Here is a 21,276-nt window from a genome sequence, read left to right on the forward strand (position 1 = left end):
TTATTTGTTAGGCCTTTCTCCCCGAAGGGCACCCAAGGCGGCTGCCACAACGTGAGATGCAAGCAAAATCCTTAAAAATTGGTTAGAAAGTATTACCACTGTTGATGGAAAAGCAGTGCACTGAATATGCCGCTCTACTTTTAAACTGCTTTGAGCTACTGTTACCTTTATAACAGGTAAAAAAAACAAAAAAACAAACAAACAGTGAAGAAATGTCTAAGGAAAGGGATTGGACAAGTTTCTGGAGGAAAAATCCATTATGGGGTACAAGCCATGATGTGTATGCGCAACCTCCTGATTTTAGAAATGGGTTATGTCAGAATGCCAGATGCAGGGGAGGGCACCAGGATGAGGTCTCTTGTTATCTGGTGTGCTCCCTGGGGCATTTGGTGGGCCGCTGTGAGATACAGGAAGCTGGACTAGATGGGCCTGTGGCCTGATCCAGTGGGGCTGTTCTTATGTTCTTATGTTCTTATGAAGAAACAAACATTCTCAGCTTTAAAAAAAATGCCTTTGATGAGCCCTGTCTTTTAAAACAAACCATTTAAATGCAGAACCTGCTTTCTGAAAGTGAAACATAGGAATGCTTAGAAAGAGGAGTGTTTATTGAAACGAGTCAACATAGGACAATACCGTGGGAGAGAGCTATCTCCACAATAGCAAGTTAAGAGAAATTGCAGATTCCAAGAAACGATTATAGTGAAACAAAAGAGCTGCAGGTACTGTCAGAGATTTATGGGGGGGGGGGGAGAGGTGTCCTATGCATTATGAGTTGGTGCTCTTCCTGATGGGCTGAATACAAGCAGGGAAAACTCTGATCCAAAACACTGTAAAAATAAATGGATATAACACTTGCAGGAAGACTATACGGTTCTTCTAAATAAGCTTTGCAGAGTGATTGGATTCTTCACTCCTGATACAGAAATGAAGCAATATTATCTGTTTTCTGAGATGGATGCCAAGCACAGCTTAGCAATCAGGAACCAGGGCTCAGATCAGTGACTCCTTCAGAAACACTGCAGGGAGGCAGGGTTGGTCCTCGAGAAGGAGCCTCCCTCTGGGTGTCTCCTTTCTTCCACAGACCTGGCTTGGAAAGCAGGAAACGCAGGCAACCCTCAGCTTGAGGTGGATTGTGGAAGGTCACTGATTCCTGCTGCGAGGCTTGCTTCAAGAAAACTAACACTAACCGTACTAGGAAAAACATGAACACTGTGAACCTTGTCTGCTCAAGGCGGACCAAGGGAGCTGGTCCTAACAATTGGACCACCAGGGCTCTATCCTACTCGCTCCAAGATGAGGGCAGGTGCCTGGAGGCCCACCTCTGAGCCTGGTGTTGAGGTAGAGGAATGCCACCCTTCCTCTCCCAGAACAGGAATTCTCAGGTAAGAAATTCCATTTTTCTCTGGAGGAGGAGAAATCTTTTAAGAGGGGTCACACTTTTAAGAGGGGTCTATTTTAAGAGGGGCAGGAGGTCTGGTTTAGAGGGTTAAGCCTCCATTTGCCTGAAGATAACATTCAAAGGTCGCCAGTTCGAGGCCACTGGCACCGTGCGACCTTGCAGCAGCTGACAAGCTGAGCCGAGTTATTCCATCTGCTCTGAGCGTGGGAGGAGGGAAGCCAGAATGTGTGACCAGATCAAGAAAGAAACATCTGAATGTTGTGGTTTCTTGAAAGATAGAAACCTTCTTTCAAATTGTAAAAATCCCTGTACTGTTGGCAACCTTCAGTCTCGAAAGACTATGGTATCGTGCTCTGAATGGTGGTTCTGGAACAGCGTCTAGTGTGGCTGAAAAGGACGATTCGGGAGTGACAATCCTTCCACACTGGGAGCAAGTGCAGTCTGTCCCTGGTCTGTCTCCCTGGCTATGGGCCTTTCTTCTTTGCCTCTTTGCCTCACACTGTTGGCCAAGTGTCTCTTCAAACTGGGAAAGGCCATGCTGCACAGACTGCCTCCAAGCGGGCCGCTCAGAGGCCAGGGTTTCCCACCTGTTGAGGTCCACTCCTAAGCCTTCAGATCCCTCTTGCAGATATCCTTGTATCGCAGCTGTGGTCTACCTGTAGGGCGCTTTCCTTGCACGAGTTCTCCATAGAGGAGATCCTTTGCGATCCGCCCATCATCCATTCTCACGACATGACCGAGCCAACGCAGGCGTCTCTGTTTCAGCAGTGTGTACATGCTAGGGATTTCAGCACGTTCCAGGACTGTGTTGTTTGGAACTTTGTCCTGCCAGGTGATGCCGAGAATGCGTCGGAGGCAGCGCATGTGGAAAGCGTTCAGTTTCCTCTCCTGTTGTGAGCGAAGCGTCCACAACTCACTGCAGTACAGAAGTGTACTCAGGATGCAAGCTCTGTAGACCTGGAACTTGGTATGCTCCGTCAGCTTCTTGTTGGACCAGACTCTTTGTGAGCCTGGAAAATGTGGTAGCTGCTTTACCGATGCGTTTGTTTAGCTCGGTATCAAGAAAGAGTGTCAGAGATTGTTGAGCCAAGGTACACAAAGTCATGGACAACCTCCAGTTCATGTGCAGAGATTGTAATGCAGGGAGGTGAGTCCACATCCTCTGCCTAAGTAAACCGCCTTGAATAAAGTCCGAGGAGAAATCTGAGGACCAAGAAAGGCGGTATAGAAATACCTGTATTATTATTATTATTATTTCAACAACCCTGTGAAGTAACAGGGCCAGCCTTAGGAGCTGCAGGGCAAGACGGCGAGAAGCAGCTGTGCAGGATTACATCAAGAACGCAGTTCTGAAACGGCAGTACCATTATTGGATTCCAAGCCGCCTCTTGCACATCTTCCCAAACGATTGCCACAACTTCCCAAACGAGGCTTCGCGACCCCACTGGGGTCACAACCCAAAGGTTGAAGAACACTGTAATGAACCACATACCAGTTACTCTTTAGTAGCTCTCAATGCATGCTGGGTGCAGGATTGCCACCTGCCCAAGAGGGCAACAATCACTGTTGCAGGAGAAGAGCTGGCAAAATACTGCAGAATTCAAGGTTTTGCTGTCAGGAACCATACAGATTTATAGTCACTAGTCCTCCAGTATCAGATGAAGTATATTAATGTACAGTAAAACATCATTTCACTTGCTATCCAATTTCTCATTCTGAGCTGTCTCCACAAAGCAGGAGCATTGCCTTCTGGAGTCTGCCTGGGATCACATGTGCTTTCCAATCAAGTCAATCTCCTGTAGTAAATTATTGGATCAAGTATTCATGAGACAAAGTTAATTTGCACTACCCACAGAGAGATTCATTTCTCTAGCTGCAGATTACACTTCTAGCTTAGATGCCAGGTGCTTTCAATCAGCTCATTGCCCCATGGCCAGTGAATCCCTCTATTATGCAAACAACGGCTTAAGAGCACAGACTAAGCTAGGATCAAGATTTCACTGGTACAAATGGCAAAACTCCAGGAAGCCAATTGATTCACACATATGTTAATGCCATCATAATACTGGGTTCTATTGCTCACAGCAATTATTTTCAAGCAATTTAGATATCACAGCTTTCCTCAGAATGCTTTTGAATAACAATGTAGAGAAGTCATAAAAACACCAACAGTGGCCTGAGTGCAGCACAGTGCGAACTTTGTGCTAGGAACTCCCTGGGTCAAGCAACACCTCAGCCACAAGTTATATGGTAGGCAAGACGTCTCACCTGCACCTCTAATGCAAGGATAACACATATTCACCTACCCAATAGAGCAGTGCTTCCCAATCTTTTTAGCACTGGGACCCACTTTTTAAACTGTCAATCTCCCACTAGACAGAAAAAAGAAATTTAGAAAAAAATACTTGTATTAATAATAAAAATTTATAAACGATTAATTAATAATAATCAAGGTCCTGTGCTCCCAAGGCTGCTAGAGACCTCTAGCATATATAGACCTCACATATATAGTATGTTTGTGTAGACATTCTCTAGACTTTCCCAAGAAATGGAGTTCAAGTTACTGCCAAACCATTCCAGGATACCCAAAATATTGAACTGGAGAGCAAGATGTGCAGTTAGGGATTTCCAGGCCAGACAAAAGGCAGAAACTAGGTTCACAAGTGGTCTATATGGCATGCCAATTACTAGAGGGAAATTGGAAAATGTGACATTTTAATTTGGGGGTATGAATACTACCTTATACCACAGGTTAGTATTCCTGAAAATGTTTTTCTTCTGCAAATGGACAAGTTTTTTTTTTTAAATGTTGTTTCAAAAAACTGTTCATGACCCACCAAAAACGGGCCTGTGACCTTCTGGTGGGTCCTGACCCAGTTAGGGACTTTACAGAGAAGTCAAATCTGTTAAGGTTATGTTGTGGGATGATTGGTGTAGGATCCCTGTTTTGTCCCAATGTGAGCAGGTTGCAAGAAAAACAGCAAATACAGCAGAGTACTTTCAGCAGATGTATTGAGCAAGGGATATCACAAGTAGAGTAGTCAGTAAACAGTCCAAGAGTCAGCACGGAGAGCAGTCAGTCCAAGTATAACAAATCCAAATCAGTTTCCAACAATACACAGTCAAAGGTTCAGTCCATAAGTCAGTAATAACATATACATACAGTATCCAGCCTCCTCAGTCACTGGCAGCAGTTCTACAGTTATCTCCAACACCCCTACTGCTGCACTGGAAGCTCCAGCAGACTAACCTTATGTAGTCTGCTTAGCCAATCAGTGCTGGCTTGGTCACACCCAGGGTGTGTCAGTCCCAGGTGCCTGCTGATTCTGCTGATTCAGCAATCTACACCTGCTCCCTGAACCAACTTGTAAGCTGTGGTTCTGCTTCCCTCAGAACACAAAGCTGACAAGATCTACAATTGCAGCAGAATGAGGTGGTCAATACAACTTCAGATTGCCCACGGCATGAGGGAAATTCTCATTTCAAATCTGCATGTCCAAAACTACATCTAGCCCACACTGCTTTCCCCGATGCGCTGGTTTTCTAATTGCAAGGACTTTTTACTCAGGAAGATATTTAAAAATGTAATTACTGTGACTCAGTCCAAGTCAGAGGTGCCTGCAAAGTGTGCTAGGATCAGACCCGGAAACAAACTGCAGGGGCTCTCATGGCATTGTCTCCAAGAAGAGACAAGATTAAAATCCAAGCCTACCTATTACACCAACCCTCCCCCATTCTCTTCAACTTCCTTTATTGGTGCTAGCAGTGTTCCAGCCATGGTGAGAAGGTTTAGGAGGATTAGCAAATTTCCCCCATCCCTGCCCAGCTGGCACATATTGTTGGTACACTGTGTAGGCTAGTGCATTGTTTAGGTGAACCATCAGAGAGAGGGGTGATATAGTGTGCACATTTGGGGCTCGGCTGGAGAACAGAAGCAAGAGACGGAGCTTCCTTTTTCAGGTACATGGAAACACCTGGACTATTTTTTTCTGATGGCACAAATCCCTAAGTTAAGGTCCTCTGAAGATTTTATGATTTTTCTATTCTTGGGCCTTAATGGGTTAAAGAGATGAAGCTTAAGTGCCAACACAGGCTTCAGCAGTGATCAGAGAGAAATTCTTGACAAGAAACTTCAGTCGTTGGAGGGCATGAATGCTCTAGAGGGATAATTAATTACATCATATATCTTGGAAAATATTGCATATCAATCATGGTTGTAGGATGAGTAAAAATAAGATGTCTTCTTTGACGGATATGTTAGATTCAAATGCCTTAAGGAATAAAGACAGCATTGGTCAAGAATAAGCTATTCACGGGGATGTTGGGGCTCTAAGCAAAAGGCCATCAACAGTCATGAAACCTTTTCTCCTGAATCAGCGCTGTGAACGTCTCAATAAAATGTCACTAGTCCTTTTGGAAGGATGACTAAATTTGGAAATAGTGGACTGTCCTTATCAATGGGTTCAGCACCCACAGATTTGACCTGATGTGGGTGCTGACCTACACTGGAGGGCCTCACATTATCTCCTTGACGCAATCAGATGTGCCTTCCGGTTGTGTCGGGGAAATGTTCTGAGGCTCAAGGAGTCCACACACAGTCTCCGAAAGCCTCCCAAAGTTTTCTGAAAGCTCTAGTTTTTTGGGCCCTGCAGATTCAATTATCTATAGAAATTGGTATCTGCAGGGGTGGTGGTGGTCTGGGAACAGATTCTCTGCAGATTCTGAGGGCCCACTGTATATATTTAGCCTAACAAACAGTAGATTAAGGTGGCACATTCTGTCACCTCCATAGAAAGCAAAAGGGGGGAGGAGGAGCCAAGAGTGGATGAACAGACATGTCTCCAGGGGCTCCTGAGAGACAGTCTGTTTCCCCCCAAAAAACTGCAGGTCTGAAGAGGATCTGAAGATCTTTATCAGGAGAGATAAGATCTTTCCATGGTGCAGGTACTAGAGATTTGAAAGCCCGACGGGGGGGGGGGGCTTTCTTCTCGGAAACCTAACCGTCAGGGACAGTATTGGGGGAGGTGCAGTGTCTGCAATCAAGCTGCTGGCTCCGTGCTAAGATACCATATGGAATAAAAAGCACGAAGCAAGCGTAAAGTTTAAGTTGGAAATTTAAGATAAGTATGTGTTAATATTGTCCCCGGTTTTGATTGACTGATTTGGCTAAAAGTCCTGGATACACTAAAGGCGTTAATGAGAAACTTTTTAAGGATGTTGAAAGTGCTCTTTATCTTTGTAGTGGAATAAATCGTTCATGGATTATAATTAGAAATATAATTTGGTGTGTGGACTAGAATCCAGAATTACTTGTGGACATAATTTTTATTAGACTTGAAAGAGTTTTGTCTCCTTGAGACTGTTTCTTTCGTTTTGTTTTTCTCCATTAATCACACTGTTATCTGTAAGAAAAATTCAAAAAATGACTGACTGAAAAAACATGTGGTGGAAGTAAGGAGAATAATACGCCGTGGACATCTTGTGGATTAGAGAGAAATTGCAAGATGGAGCCTGTTCCAGATATTTGGACTCAAATGATCCTCAAAAATTTGGAAAAATTGCTCACAATGAGAAGACAGCAGTTGAGTTGGTCCTTGCAGATTCAAGCCAGTTTAAAGACTCTCTCTCAACAGATAGATGTGTGCAAGGAGCAATTGGAAGATGTGAAGAAAACAGAAGTTAAACAGAAGGAGAAAGGAGAAAAGATGATGGTGAGGGATGAAATCATCATCATAAGAGTGGATACAGAAATGAGAAGAGTGGAAAATGCACAGGTTCTAGAGGGAACACTGATGGAGATTAAAATAGAGATGATGGACAGAGCAACATAGGTGCACAAAATACAAAATTTGTTGGAACAAGAAGAAGAAAATATATCCCAGTTAATTGGAAGAATGAACATACCTTATACAAGAAAGTGTGGGCTTATTGGATTCTGTTATGGAGATAAATTATTAAAGATATTACAGGAGAAAAAAACGGAAAGAAAGAAAGAAAGAAAGAAAGAAAGAAAGAAAGAAAGAAAGAAAGAAAGAAAGAAAGAAAGAAAGAAAGAAAGAAAGAAAGAAAGAAACCTGAGGGTTAAAGAAAATTGGAGGACTTTATTTAGTTAATAACAGGTTTAAATTTACTTAAAAAATAAATATATATGAAATTGATATATATGAATTAGAATGAATTAGAAAAAATAGCTGGAAATTTTAGCTTGTGGATGAATTGTTTTATAGGTGGTTATGTTAAAGAAAAAAAAGTAATCAGATTGGAGAATTAGATTGAAGAATGGTAAAGAATATATTATAAGAGATTGTTGGTTTTTTTATAATTTGGAAATTAGATTATTATTATTTGATATTAATAAGTAATTGAACTAGTTGAGATGATAAAAAGTGAATATTTAGAAAAGATATTATAGGGAATTAGGAAAATCAATTATATTTGATATAAGAAATATATAAATGAGTAGAAGAGTTAGAAGCAGATGGAAGAATTGTTTTATATGTTGGAAGAATTGTTTTATATGTTGTTATACTTTGGTAATTAGATTATTTTGTTTTAATATTAATGAGTAATTGGAGTAAGTTTATGTTTGATAGAAAGTGAAAATTTAGAAAATATAGTACAGGGCATTAGGGAAAATTTAGTATATATTAGATAAATAAATGGATAAACTAATAAGAGGCAGAAGTAGATGAGTAGTAGATGAGGAGATATAGTATGATTAATGAGTAATGGTATATGGTATTTAGCACTCCTAAATGTATGTTACATGTTTGTATGTCTGTGTTAATTATAAATAAATAAATAAATAAATAAATAAATAAAAGCAAAAGGGGGGGAACCCATCATTTAACGCTGTTCCCTGAAAATTAGACACAAGACTGTGGTGTGGTAGAAGGAATTTGGGGATCTTCCAGAAGCAGTACTCAAGCAAAGCTACTCTTCCCAGATCAAAGCAAAGATTTCTCTAGAAAATCAATTTGACTTTCAACTTGTTCTGCTAGTTAACAAATTCATCAGCATCCTTCCCACACTGCAGCTTTGAATTCCTGTCACCCAAAGCCACTTTTTCTCCCAGGGTTACAATTCAACCAAGGGGTCTGAGGAGTCTGCCTTGGGGATTCCCCAAAGGATGTCTCCTCATCAAAAAGACAGACAGTCCTGTTAGCTGGGGTGCAGCTCTGTAGCATATTCAGCTGACTGGTGAGCACATCCCACCAGAGTCCTATTCTTGACATGTGGGAGATAAGAGAGTTTTGCCAAAAGCAGATTTTAAGAAGCTTTCAAATCCATTCTCTAATTATTCAGCTGCATTATTCATATGAATAAATGATCATTTCAATTAAGATGTGATGATTTGATAAAATACTCCTAATGCCCTCTGTTGATGAAAGCCCCCTGCTTAAACTAGGGGAAAAAATTCTCTCTCATCCCACATGAGTTTAATGGTGTTTATACCTACCTCAAGCATCTGCAAAACTAGAGAGGGAATATCTACTCCCAACATTTAGTATTTTAATGAACACTGCAATGCAAATGTGTCGCTCTTGACATTTTCTAGTGTATGGTAAATGGTTCCATTTTGGGGTATGGTGGGAAGCAGGTGAAATGGGGTCCTATCAGGCACAGTCATGGGAGCTAATTGCGCAGTGATTACAGAATCAGTGTTAAACCGAGAGGACGTAGGTTCAAATCCACCCAATTAACAGCGCAGTCCTAACCTGTGCTAGTACAGTCAGGTTGCATGGCCTGTGCTGTGTCCTATGAAGGTCAGGAGGCGACTGGAGGTCACCTTGGGGTAAGGGGATATATTGCTCCTTAACTGGAGTAAAGTCCCAGCTGTCCCATGGGGCTTCTTAGATATGCCCCAGCTATTTAGCTGGTGCAAATCCAGGAAGCCCAGTGTAACACTGGGCCAGCCAGGTGTGGGGTTAGGATACGTATGCTGTGGATCTAGCCTCCCCTCCCAGGCCTGATCCTACATCCATTCTGCCCTCCCCCTACCCAAAAATGCCCCCTCCTTGCCTCTGTTCCACCTCCTGCCACCCTCTCCCACTGCCTGCTGCACATTTACCTGTGCCAAGGGAGTAGCTCTGGTGCCGGTAAGCTGGCACATGTTCAAGAGAACCTTAGGACTGGGCTGTGCATGTGTTAATTCTTAAATATACAGTTTGTCCTTGCACATCTCTCCGAGAGTCTTTTTCTTTTAAAACAGCAGCTGGAGGGGGATCTGACAAGGGGAGAGCATTGCCATTAAGATCAGCTTTCCTCCTGAAGAAATACCAAAATCAGGAGGGGGAAATTTTTTTTCAGATTGCAGTGAAGCCACATTCTCTTTGAGTGCCACAGTCCTGATACCCGGCTGCAATTACTATTTTTAAAAGGAACACACCAGTGGCGTAGCTAGAGGGGGTGCAAAGCACTAGGTTTTGCAGGGAGCCTTACTGCAGTGTGCTAGGGGCCCCTCCCCCTCCCCTTTGGAGTCATTCCGGGCAGTGGAAGCAAAACGGAATGGAATGGCCTGGAATAGCTTCGAAGGGGAGGGGTCCTTCGCATACTTCGGTGAGGCTCCCTGAAAAAAACTTAGTGCTTTGCACCCCTTGAGCTATGCTCCTGGAACACATGCACATGTGCATCCATGCACAAATTATACTTTTCAAGAAATGTATAGTTTGGTTATGAAAGAAACAGTAAAAGAGAAGTTGAACTCCAACAGGCTGCCAAGCAATAACTGTGATTTTATTGTGGAAATAAAATTTCTGTATGCCCAACATATTTTGGCGATGAAAAACTTTTATTGGGAGCACAAGGATGAAACCAAAAATGCATATACAGTCCCTCAATAATACAATATTAGGTATTAATATATTAGGTAATTATATTAATTAGGTATTAATATATTAATATTAGGTATTAATACAATATTAGGTAAAAATAATGATAAATGCAAACTAATTCTTGCAAGTAAAACAAATTTGAAAACGAAGAGCTATCTTAGAGATATGTAATAATATGTACCAGATATAGTGGGGAGTATCCCACGTAAACAAAACTCAAATGCAAATTGTATCAGATTGTACCACCTTTGTCCCTGCCTTGGTTATATCTAATCTGGATTACTGTAATGCATTCTATGTGGGGCTGCCCTTGAAGCTACAATGAAACGCTGCTGCACAATTACTGACCGGCGAGTGACATATAGATCATAGTACACCAGTGTTTTGACACCTGCAGTGGTGTGCTTCTGAGTGCAATTCGTGGTGCTGATTTTAGTTTCTAAAGCACTAAATGGTTTGGGACCAGAGAATCTGAAGGCCCACCTCCTCCCCACATAGACCAGCCCATACTGTAAGACAGCAGTGTCAAGGCCGGGGGGCCAGATGCAGCCCACAGAAGCTTTTTATCTGGCCCTCAGGCTCTCAGCTGCTGACCAGTGCTGAGCTGTCACTGCTATAAGGACAGCCCACATGAAAATTGGGCTCTCCCATAACTTGAAATGTCTGTCTGTTGGCAACCTTCAGTCTCGAAAGACTCTGGTATTGCGCTCTGAAAGGTGGTTCTGGCACAGCGTCTAGTGTGGCTGAAAAGGCCAATCCGGGAGTGACAGTCCCTTCCACGCTGGGAGCAAGTGCAGTCTGTCTCTGGTCTATCTCCCTGGCTATGGGCCTTCCTTCTTTGCCTCTTTGCCTCAGACTGTTGGCCAAGTGTCTCTTCAAACTGGGATCAAGATTTGTGTATTTTCTCTTCTGTCCTTTGCAGCTAATGAATTCCTAAGTGAAAAAGTGCTTATTTTTGGTTATGACCTGATTAATGACATCATTTCCTGCTTAATGACATCATTTCCAGCCCTCAGCAGGAATGCTGTTCGGCCCTTGGTATGAAACGAGTTTGACACCCCTGCCTTAAGATCTTCTGAGAGGGCTCTTTTGTGCGTGTCACTGCTATTGGAAGTCCTCTTGGAAGTGATGTATGAAAAGATCTTCTCTATTGTGGTACCCTGGTTATGGAACACTCTCTGGCAGGATGCAAGGTCAGTGCCTTCCTTGGTTGTATTTCAATGTAAAGACGTTTCCATTTCGTTCAGCTTTTGGTTTCTGCCCAGCCAGCTGTAGAGGGTGGCAGCACCATCTCCCTATCTGCAGCTCTTGCATTCCATAAAGGAAAAACAAAATGTAGGCAGAGAGCAAGCCCTCCACTCTCCCACCAGTGCTCTCTGCCTTCCTGCCCACCTGCCTAATGGGTGGTAGTCAACATTACTCAGACACCGATCTCATTTATTTGGACAGAAGCCTTACTATAGCCTCCTTATAAACTGTAAGAAGATAACTTCTAAGACCCACACAAATAGTTCTTGCAGCTTTGATCAACTACTCTTAGGCACAGTACAGTACTGTCAAACATGCAGGAGGGTTGGTCTCACCTATCAAAGGACCTTGTCCATATCCTCAAGGGAACAAAGTGAAAAGTATCCATAACAACAACAACAAATGGAGGAATTGCTACACCCATCACTGACTTTGCTCCAAAGTGGTGTCCAAGTCAGAACAGATGTGATTTTTCCTGCAAAATGTGCATTAAATTGATCACACAGGAAGTGAACACGGGATTTACAGCTTCTTGGAAGTCCAAGAACTGTCAGTGCTAACAGAGCAGCCAAGTGAAGAAAGGTTAAAACCAAGAAAATGTCCTAGTTTTGGCCAAGACGGTTTATTTTCTGTATCATGAGAAAGATCACAGTATATGTAATGTCTGAAATGAGTACGGGGCATTTGCATTGCTAAAATCACAGCTTGATAAAAATCTGCAAATTCAATTTAACTTACTTTCAGAATAAATCCATGTAGGATCTGTGTGAAAAATTATTCTTTAAAAGTCAAACCACACCATAAATTATATTTACACGAAATGGCAATGAAATGTTTTAAACTTACGTAGGGAATTGTGTCCAGGGTATCTGTGTTGACAATTATAGGAGCGGGGCTGGCCTGGGGGGGAAAAAAAGGAAACAGTTTTATAGCGAACAACACTCACAATGTTTTTCAAGACCTCTCACTCCCATGAAGGAAAATATGAACCTTGAGCAATATGAAACCAATAATGTATTTTTCATTATATACATGAATTGAGGATCAAACTTCATATTTCAGTAGCACTAAAGTGTGCTGGCTTCAGAAATGCAATTCACACTAGCCAAGGATACAAATTCTGAAGACTGCTGAAATAACGAAGGACTGAAAAGAAAGCCAGCAGCTTGAAGAGGTGGTTACTTGCATTGTGTAGGAACCCAGATCTTCTTGGTCCACATCAAAAACATTTTATTTTGACATTTTATTTTCAAATACTGTATATATTTTTTATCATCACTTAACAAAATGAACAAGCAATGTAAACCTTAAGATTTATAATACAGGCATGCCACTATATCAATGAGGGATGTGCTCCAGGGGATCCCCCCCCCAGATTTGGAAACTGTGGATATGGGGACCCCACAACTGGGAGATAGCCTACAGGTCGCTATAAGCCTGTATGCTTATAGCGACCCTCTAAAGCAGTCATTTTCAACCACTGTGCCATGGCACACTGGTGTGCCACAAGTGGTCCACAGGTGTGCCACAGGAATTTGGGGGATGGTCATTTATTAGTAGGACCAATGGGGCATATCAGCCCCCACTGGCAGCATGGTGTGCCTTGTCAATTGTCAAAAACCTGATGGTGTGCCTTGGCAATTTTAGTGCCTTGTCAGTGTGCCATGAGATGAAAAACATTGAAAATCACTGCTCAAAAGCAAGAACATTTTTTCTCGGTAAGCATTTTAATAACATTAACAGGCGCACAGGGTGGATTCATGCATAATTGAAACAGTGGATACCAAATTTGTGGATATGGGGGCTTGCCTGTATTGAAAAGTACCACAAAAAACAGTGAATAACACAGGACAGCACACATTTTGCTTCCTTAAATGTTACACCAATTCCTGGGAATATCCGGGGTGCCGATACAAAAAATGCTATCCGTTTTGGCCTATCGCGTCTAGTTTTGGAGACACGGCATAGCCTCTTTAGTGAATGGTTCAAGCAGCTTCCTCATGAGGAAGCCTACCCCATGGCTTCCTCATGAGGAAGCTGCTTGAACCATTCACTAAAAAGGCTATGCCGTGTCTCCAAAACTAGACATGATAGGGCAAAACGGATGCCATTTTTGGAATCGGCAACCCAAATTCATATCAAACCACCATAAAGTTTGGGGAAAAATTTTCTGACCCTCAATTTTGTAGGCCTGTGTAATTATTTCATCATAAACCATTCATCATAGCAAAAGAAAATGGTTTCCTGAAATCAGACAACCCTAAAATCTTCCCATTCTTAACTAAGTTGTCATTGACTTGTACAATAACATGTTAATTGATTCATAACAGCCAAGTTTTATAATGGGACTAACTATTCTCTTGGTTTTAGCAGGAAGCATACTATCCCATATGTAGCAATTATCAGTCTTTCTGCTACCACCAGATGAAAACAGTAAAGTTTCTTTAATGGACTCAACCATTCACTTGAGTCAGTAAGAAGGATTCAGAGTAAGGTAGGCTTCAAAGGTCTTTCTTATTAAATACAAAATACAAAATTTGTTCCCAACAAATTCTTTGTGCTTGCAAGCAATTCCACCAGCAATGAGCAAAAATCCATTCTCCTTTCTCCACATTTCCAGCATACCTCACTGTGATTCGGACAATTTTTTAAAATGTCTATGTGGTGATAAATTCCAAAATATGTCAGCCTTATAGTATAGTAGATTTTCCTTAGGGCTGAGGCGATAGTATACGTACATACAAGTTGGAACTTGGTGTTTGCAGGGGATCTGTTCCCAGGGACCCCAGCCCCTCACTCCTGCGGATACAGAAACCTATGGAGAGTTATATCCACGGGTCGAGATCCAATAGGACTCCCAGATGCAAATGGAACCACATTAAAACTGTGGGTTCTAAATCTGCAGATAAAGAGGACCCACTGGACATATATATCTGATAATATTCATTTTATTTCCATATTCCACCACAACCTCCTCTCGTCCCTGTCTTCCAGGAGACCCTAGACTATGTCTTAAGTCTTCTTTGGGGGGCTTCTTTCGCTGGGCTTCCAGCCCAGCAGTTTGCACAGCACTCTGGTCACTTCCTGTAGGCAGATTCTTTTCCGCCTCCGATTTAACACGAAGCTAATTCTTCCAGCTGGGATGTTTTACTACCCTGAAGATAAGACAGCTGACAGTTGCAGTGACAGATTGGAATCTGACTTCTGGGACAAAAAGTAGAACATGCAGCCTTTTAAAAAGTGAAAGTCAAATAGCTTTCGGCTAGTTTGAGGAGGGGGCAGTAGCGTAGCTAGAGGGGTGCAAAGCACTAAGTTCTGGAGAGAGCCTCACCTCAGTGTGCAAGGGGTTCCTCCCCCTCCCCTTCAGAGCCATTCTGGGTGGTGGGAGCAAAACAGAGGCGAATAGCTCTGAAGGGGAGGGAATACTTGCACTTTGTGGCAAGGTTCCCTGCAGAACTTAGTGCTTTGCACCCCCTCTAGCTACGCCACCGGAAGGGGGGATAGAGCAAGGGACTTGACAAAAACAAAACTACAAGAGATATGCCAATTCTAAGCATCCAACCACCACTATTCATCTGTGTATAGCATTAAATCAATTGGGGGAAGGGGGTTCGATCTGGATGAAGAGGTTGCTCTAGTCACACCAGGCAAAGATGCAGGGCCCACCCATCCTCCTGTTTTTCACAGAATGAGACTAGCTGGTCATTTCAGGGCCCAGTGGACATTTTTTGGTTCTCCTGCCAGATTGGCATAGGCAGGGGGATTTTTTCCCCGCCAACTTCACAGCAACGCATTTAGAGGGATGCTTACGATTTGGTGACAACAGGCAGGGGTCATAAGGGTCCGGGAGGAGTAAGATAGGATTAGTGACCACCTTATTGGTATCCAAGGCTGAGAAGTGGGATGGATTAACATCCCATGGAACTGAACAACATGGGAGTGAGCTGTCAAATCCTTTTGGCTGCATCAGTATTTGATCCTCAAAGGCTATGATGATGCGAAGGCTGGGTGATGCGAAATGGAAGTAAGGCTTGCTTGTCCTTAGGAAGGTAGAGCAGTCGGACCCTTTGGTTGATGGCTTTACCATTTTTTTTAACCAAGCTTAACCTGAAGGTAAATACCATCAGGCTTTTCCAGGGTGGATGTATCCTGAGATAGGAACAACACCTTGAAGCCTGAAGCCCACACTCTTTGGAGGAGGAACTTCCCACTACATCAGGAGGTCCATCTAGTTCAGCTTCCTGTATCCCAGTGGCCCACCAGATGCCTCAGAGAGCACATGAGACCACAAGACACCTGCGTCCCATTGCCACTCCCTTGTACCTGGCATTCTGAGGTAGCCTACTTTTAAAACCAGGAGGTTGTGCATACCCATCATGGCTTACAACCTGCGATGGACTTTTTCTATACAAATCTGTTCAATCACCTTTTAAAGGTATCTAGGCCAAGTGCCATCACCACATCTTGTGGCAATGAGTTCCATAGATTATCCACGGGGTAAGGAAATATTTTCTTCTATCTGTTCTAACTCTCCCAGCATTCAATTTTAGTGGGTGCCCCCTGGTTCTGATGTGAAACAGGAAAAAGACCATCACTCTATCCATGCCATGCAGGGGTTTGGTAGTTTGGAAACCCTGTTGCTGTTGTAACATTAACCATGTTGTGGTCCATTAAATACCATTTATTCTGTCTTTACTGGATGGAGGGCCATGCTGCTTTTTTCAAGTACAGGTGTGCGCCCATAACCATGGGGGTTCCATTCCAGAACCCTCTGTGGTTAAGTGAAACTGCAGATATGGGCGAATGTCACCCCTCACCCTCCAGAGGGTCATTTGAGCCCAGCAGAGACCGTGCACGTCCATCTACGGCCTCTGCCAGGCTCAGCTTCCCTTGAGGGCTTCTCCAAGCCTCCTCATGTCTTATAAGGCATTAAAAACATCACTTCTGGGTTTATTTGTTTTTTAAAAAATACGAGTTACTTTTTTAAACCCTAAGGCTCAGTATGAGCCTGGCAGAGGTTGTGGATGGATGTGTGCAACCTCTGCTGGGCTTAGAGGACCCTCTGGAGGTGGGGAAAGCATAGCGTGTACAGGGGGCCCATGGACCCAATCCGTGGATGTGAATCCACGGATATGGAATCTGCTGATACAGGGACCCTCCTGTACAGTATATCCGAGCAGGAACTTGGATAGGTGAGAACTCCCTTGAACACATTTCAAAGAGAAGCACAACTATTCTTAAGGTGAAACCCATTCACAAGAGACACAATGTGTGTTTGCACTCCAGTTCTACCAAGTACAATATATATCTTGAAACACTCCCACTCCAGCAAATATCAGGCACATCAGCTGCCCTAGTGGTGATTCTGGTGTTTGTTTTGTTGGTTAAAGACTTGATAGAAACAAACTTAACAATCCTATGTTATTATTTGTAGCATGTCAAAATGGCCTTCCCTAGCACAGTGGAGTGATATCTGTGAAATGAAAGATGTCTTAAGCCCTCTTCTCACAACTTATCCATGGTGAGGAAATGCAAACACATGGAACATCACTGAAAGAAAGAAATCAATGAATGCAAAATAAAATGAATGAATGCAAAACTCTGAACAGGAAAAAAGGAAACAAATGCACCCCCCTTGTTTGAATTTTGTATTTGTTGTGTAGTGAATGTGCCCTCTAGTGAACAGGGCAGACATGTGAATAGCACTGTGGCTCTCGAACGTTTAGCACCAGAACCCACTTTTTAGAATGAGAATCTGTCAGGACCCACTGGAAATGATGTCATGACCAGAAGTGACATCATCAAGCAGGAAGAGTTTTGACCATCCTAGGCTGCAATCCTACCCCCACTTACCCAGGAGTAAGTCCCATTTACTATCAATGTTAAAAGCATATACATAGTAGCCTGTTTAAAACACAGATTTGCAACATTTCCCCAAATGCAGTCACATACCATGGCAGCACCAAGTCTAATATATTAAAAATATAATACTGAAATGAATGGGGACCCACCTGAAATGGACTCGTGACCCACTTAGTAGGTTCTGACCCACAATTTGAGAAATCCTGGAATAGCAAATATAACTTGCCCAAAATATGTCTAGTTTGGCCTTAACATGTAGTAGATTATTCTAGTGACCAAAGAACACATCAAGATATTTCTTATTACACATCTTCTAGATAAGTTGCTGAGAGCAAAATCATATATATGTTTTAATGTTTACAGAAAGTCAAAATCTTGGTCCCCACATTTTTTCTACTTTGTATGTTAACATAAGAACAGCCTCGCTGGATCATGCCCAAGGTCCATCTAGTCCAGCTGCCTGTATCCCACAGCAGCCCACCAAATGCCCCAGGGAGCACACCAGATAACAAGAGACCTGCATCCTGATGCCCTCCCTTGCATTGGCATTCTGACATAGCCCATTTCTAAAATCAGGAAGTTGCACATACACATCATGTCTTGGAACCTGTAATGGATTTTTCCTCCAGAAACTAATTCCCTTTTAAAGGCATCTAGGCCAGATGCTGTCACCACATCCTGTGGCAAGGAGTTCCACAGACGAACCACATGCTGAGTAAAGAAATATTTTCTTTTGTCTGTCCTAACTCTCCCAAAACTCAATTTTAGTGGATGTCCCCTGGTTCTGGTGTTATGCGAGAGTGTAAAGAGCATCTCTCTATCCACTTTATCCTTCCCATGCATAATTTTGTATGTCTCAATCATGTGACCCCTCAGGCGTCTCTTTTCTAGGCTGAAGAGGCCCAAACGCCGTAGCCTTTCCTCATAAGGAAGGTGCCCCAGCACAGCAATCATCTTAGTTGCCCTCTTTTGCACCTTTTCCATTTCCACTATGTCTTTTTTGAAATGCGATGACCAGAACTGGACACAATACTCCAGGTGTGGCCTTACCATAGATTTGTACAACGGCATTATAATATTAGCTGTTTTGTTCTCAATACCTTTTCTAATGATCCCAAGCATAGAATTGGCCTTCTTCACTGCCACTGCACATTGGGTCAACACTTTCATCAACCTGTCCACCACCACCCCAAGATATCTCTCTTGATCTGTCACAGACAGCTCAGAACCATGTCGAATGCCTTCTGAAAGTCCAGATATATAATGTCCATGGGTTCTCCCGCATCCACATGCCTGTTGACCTTTTTAAAGAATTCTATAAGGTTTGTGAGGCAAGACTTACCCTTACAGAAGCCATGCTGATTCTCCCTCAGCAAGGCCTTTTCATCTATGTGTTTTGAGATTCTATCTTTGATGAGGCATTCCACCATCTTACCTGGTACAGATGTTAGGCTGACCGGCCTATAGTTTCCCGGGTCCCCCCTCTTTCCCTTTTTAAAGATTGGCGTGACATTTGCTATCCTCCAATCCTCTGGCACTGTGGCCATTTTAAGGGACAAGTTGCATATTTTAGCCACGAGATCAGCAACTTCATTCTTCAATTCCTTCATAACTCTAGGGTGGATGCCATCAGGACCTGGTGACTTATTGATCTTTAATTTATCAATTTATCAATTGTTCAATGTTCTGGTTGCTCTCTGTCTCTCCCCCCCCCCCAATTTTAAAAACAAATCATGAGCTGCAATATTGTTCACCAATAAAGATAAGTTTTTATCTACAGCGAATAAACAACCGCATCTATATGGTGCCAGAGACAGCCATTTCTCCAAGTAAAGATAACTACAATTACCATCCAGATTTCTTCCTTTCCTGACATTTCTTGGGAGCCGCTTGAAATTAGCAGTGATTCATATACATGCTAGAGTAGGAAGCCTGAATCTGATCCACTGAAGGACGTAGTAAATGTCAAACAAGAGCCACTGCTGATTGGGAACAAATGTGTCATGTACTTTCAAATCCAATTTACAAAATGTAGCTACTTGCTGCGTTCACAGGGCTCACCACTGTTGCAGTGGAGATACTTAAGGTAAAGAAAATATACACAGAATGTAAGCCAATATTCAGTATAGCTGGGATCCTATGAGAATAGCAATGTTGATAAGAATACTAAACGGGTAATTATTAGGGATGATGGGATTGCTCCTGTTGTGTTCCTTTACTGTTGTGTCTTGTTTACTGTGTCCACAACCCCTAATTTCTAGTTAACTCGGCTGACGCAAGGGTCTGGGGTTGGTGGGGAGGAGGTAGGAGGGAAGCGTTCTGGGACAGGGGGAGGGTGGATGGTTAGCTGGAGGCAGGCCTGGGACCCGACTCTTATGCCAACCCCAACCCCTGTTCCCGAGCAGTGCGGAGCGGCTTCAAGCATTCACCTCCATTTTGCTCCCACCACCCAGAAAGGCTCCGAAGGGAAGGAGCACCCCCTCTAGCTACACCACTATCTTGCACAGGGTAAAACATGGCACAAAACCATCTTCATACAACTCAGTGCTCAATCACTTCACAGTTGATTTCTGAAGTTCTTTTTTAGTGCACACCTGCACATTAGTAATATAGGGGAAGACACAAAGGAACTGAAAGCAGTGACAAACTGCTCTGTTAACAAAATTTTGAAACAGTGAACACAACAGTGGACAATTTCTATTGCATCAGTTTCACTTCAGAAACCAGATAGCCCAAAACTTGAACATCCAGGGACAAACGTTGCTGAGATGAACATCCAAAGCATCCCTATCAATTGTGCAAGACTCCCTACCAGGCTCAACAGTGGCTTCAGGCAGAATACCACCATCAAACTTTCGTACTCAATCTAAAGCAGATTAACAGCCCAGTCCTAGCCCAGCACAGGAGCAGTGAAGTTAAATGGCTACAGCTGCATCCTGTGCTGGAACTGAACAGGCTGAAGGAGGTCTCCACAGAGGAAGGGGACATTCATCCCCTTACTTCAAGTAAAGCCCCAGCCTGCTCTATGGGGCTTTTGCTGGGCAGTTGGAAAAGTCTCATCGGGGTGAGTGAACTTTTGTTCACTTATCCCAAGGAAAGCCTCCACCATCACCGTGGGACTCCTTGGATCTACGCCTGCTGTTTAGCAGACACAAGTGTGAGATGGGTAATGGTGGCAGTAAGGGAGACAGATGGAGTAGGATATCAGTGCACATGAGTGCCACCGATTCTGCCCCTGGATTCTGCCCCTGGTCTGCCTCCCTCCACCCTTTACTCCTCCCAGGATGACTCTTATTCCTTCCCTCCCACCACCACCATTCTGCCCCTGATGCATCTCCTTGTACTGGTGTGACAGTGGGCCTCCTGTGCTGCTGCCAATAGAGGCAGTACGCCCAAAATGGCTGCTGGCGCCATGCACTAGGCATCGCCAAAACCCATTTCATAACAGCGTAACTCTGTTCTGCCGTCATAAACCCCTGCACATGCCAGTCCCATCCTGGATAGAATGGGGCCATGAGTCCCTTTGAACTCAGTGGGATCTATTTCTTAGAAGATATGCATGGAATTGCACTGTAAATCATGACTGACTGAGATGAATTTCACCAATTTTTGTGTTTTTACCAGATTATTCACCTTGCATCCTAAAAGGCATTCATTTTTCCCCAGTGGGTATCATCCATAAGTTTCTTTTCTTCATTATAATAAGTCAGATCGGAGAGAACAGAGATGGCTCATAACGCATGCCTAAAAAGGAATCTAATGGGCAGGAGGTCTGGTCTAGAGGGTAGAGCTTCCATTTGCCTGAAGATAACATCCACAAGGTCTCCAGTTCGAGGCCACCGGCACCGTGCGACCTTGAAGCAGCTGACAAACTGAGCCGAGCTATTCCATCTGCTCTGAGCGTGGGAGGATGGAGGCCAGAATGTGCGACCA

General features: G+C 43.2%; 1 protein-coding gene across 6 annotated transcripts in view; it reads right to left on the reverse strand.

Annotated features, from left to right (window-relative positions):
- Positions 1-21,276, reverse strand: part of DLG2 (discs large MAGUK scaffold protein 2) — a 1,048,787-nt gene that overhangs the window by 307,692 nt on the left and 719,819 nt on the right. For all 6 annotated transcript variants that reach the window (XM_066618862.1, XM_066618867.1, XM_066618866.1 and 3 more), the window contains one exon: positions 12,328-12,381. In XM_066618862.1, the coding sequence (XP_066474959.1) occupies positions 12,328-12,381 (54 nt within the window). The remainder of the gene's footprint in view (positions 1-12,327; positions 12,382-21,276) is intronic.

This window comes from Tiliqua scincoides, chromosome 3, assembly GCF_035046505.1.
Source record: "Tiliqua scincoides isolate rTilSci1 chromosome 3, rTilSci1.hap2, whole genome shotgun sequence".
NCBI classification, from domain to species: domain Eukaryota; kingdom Metazoa; phylum Chordata; class Lepidosauria; order Squamata; family Scincidae; genus Tiliqua; species Tiliqua scincoides.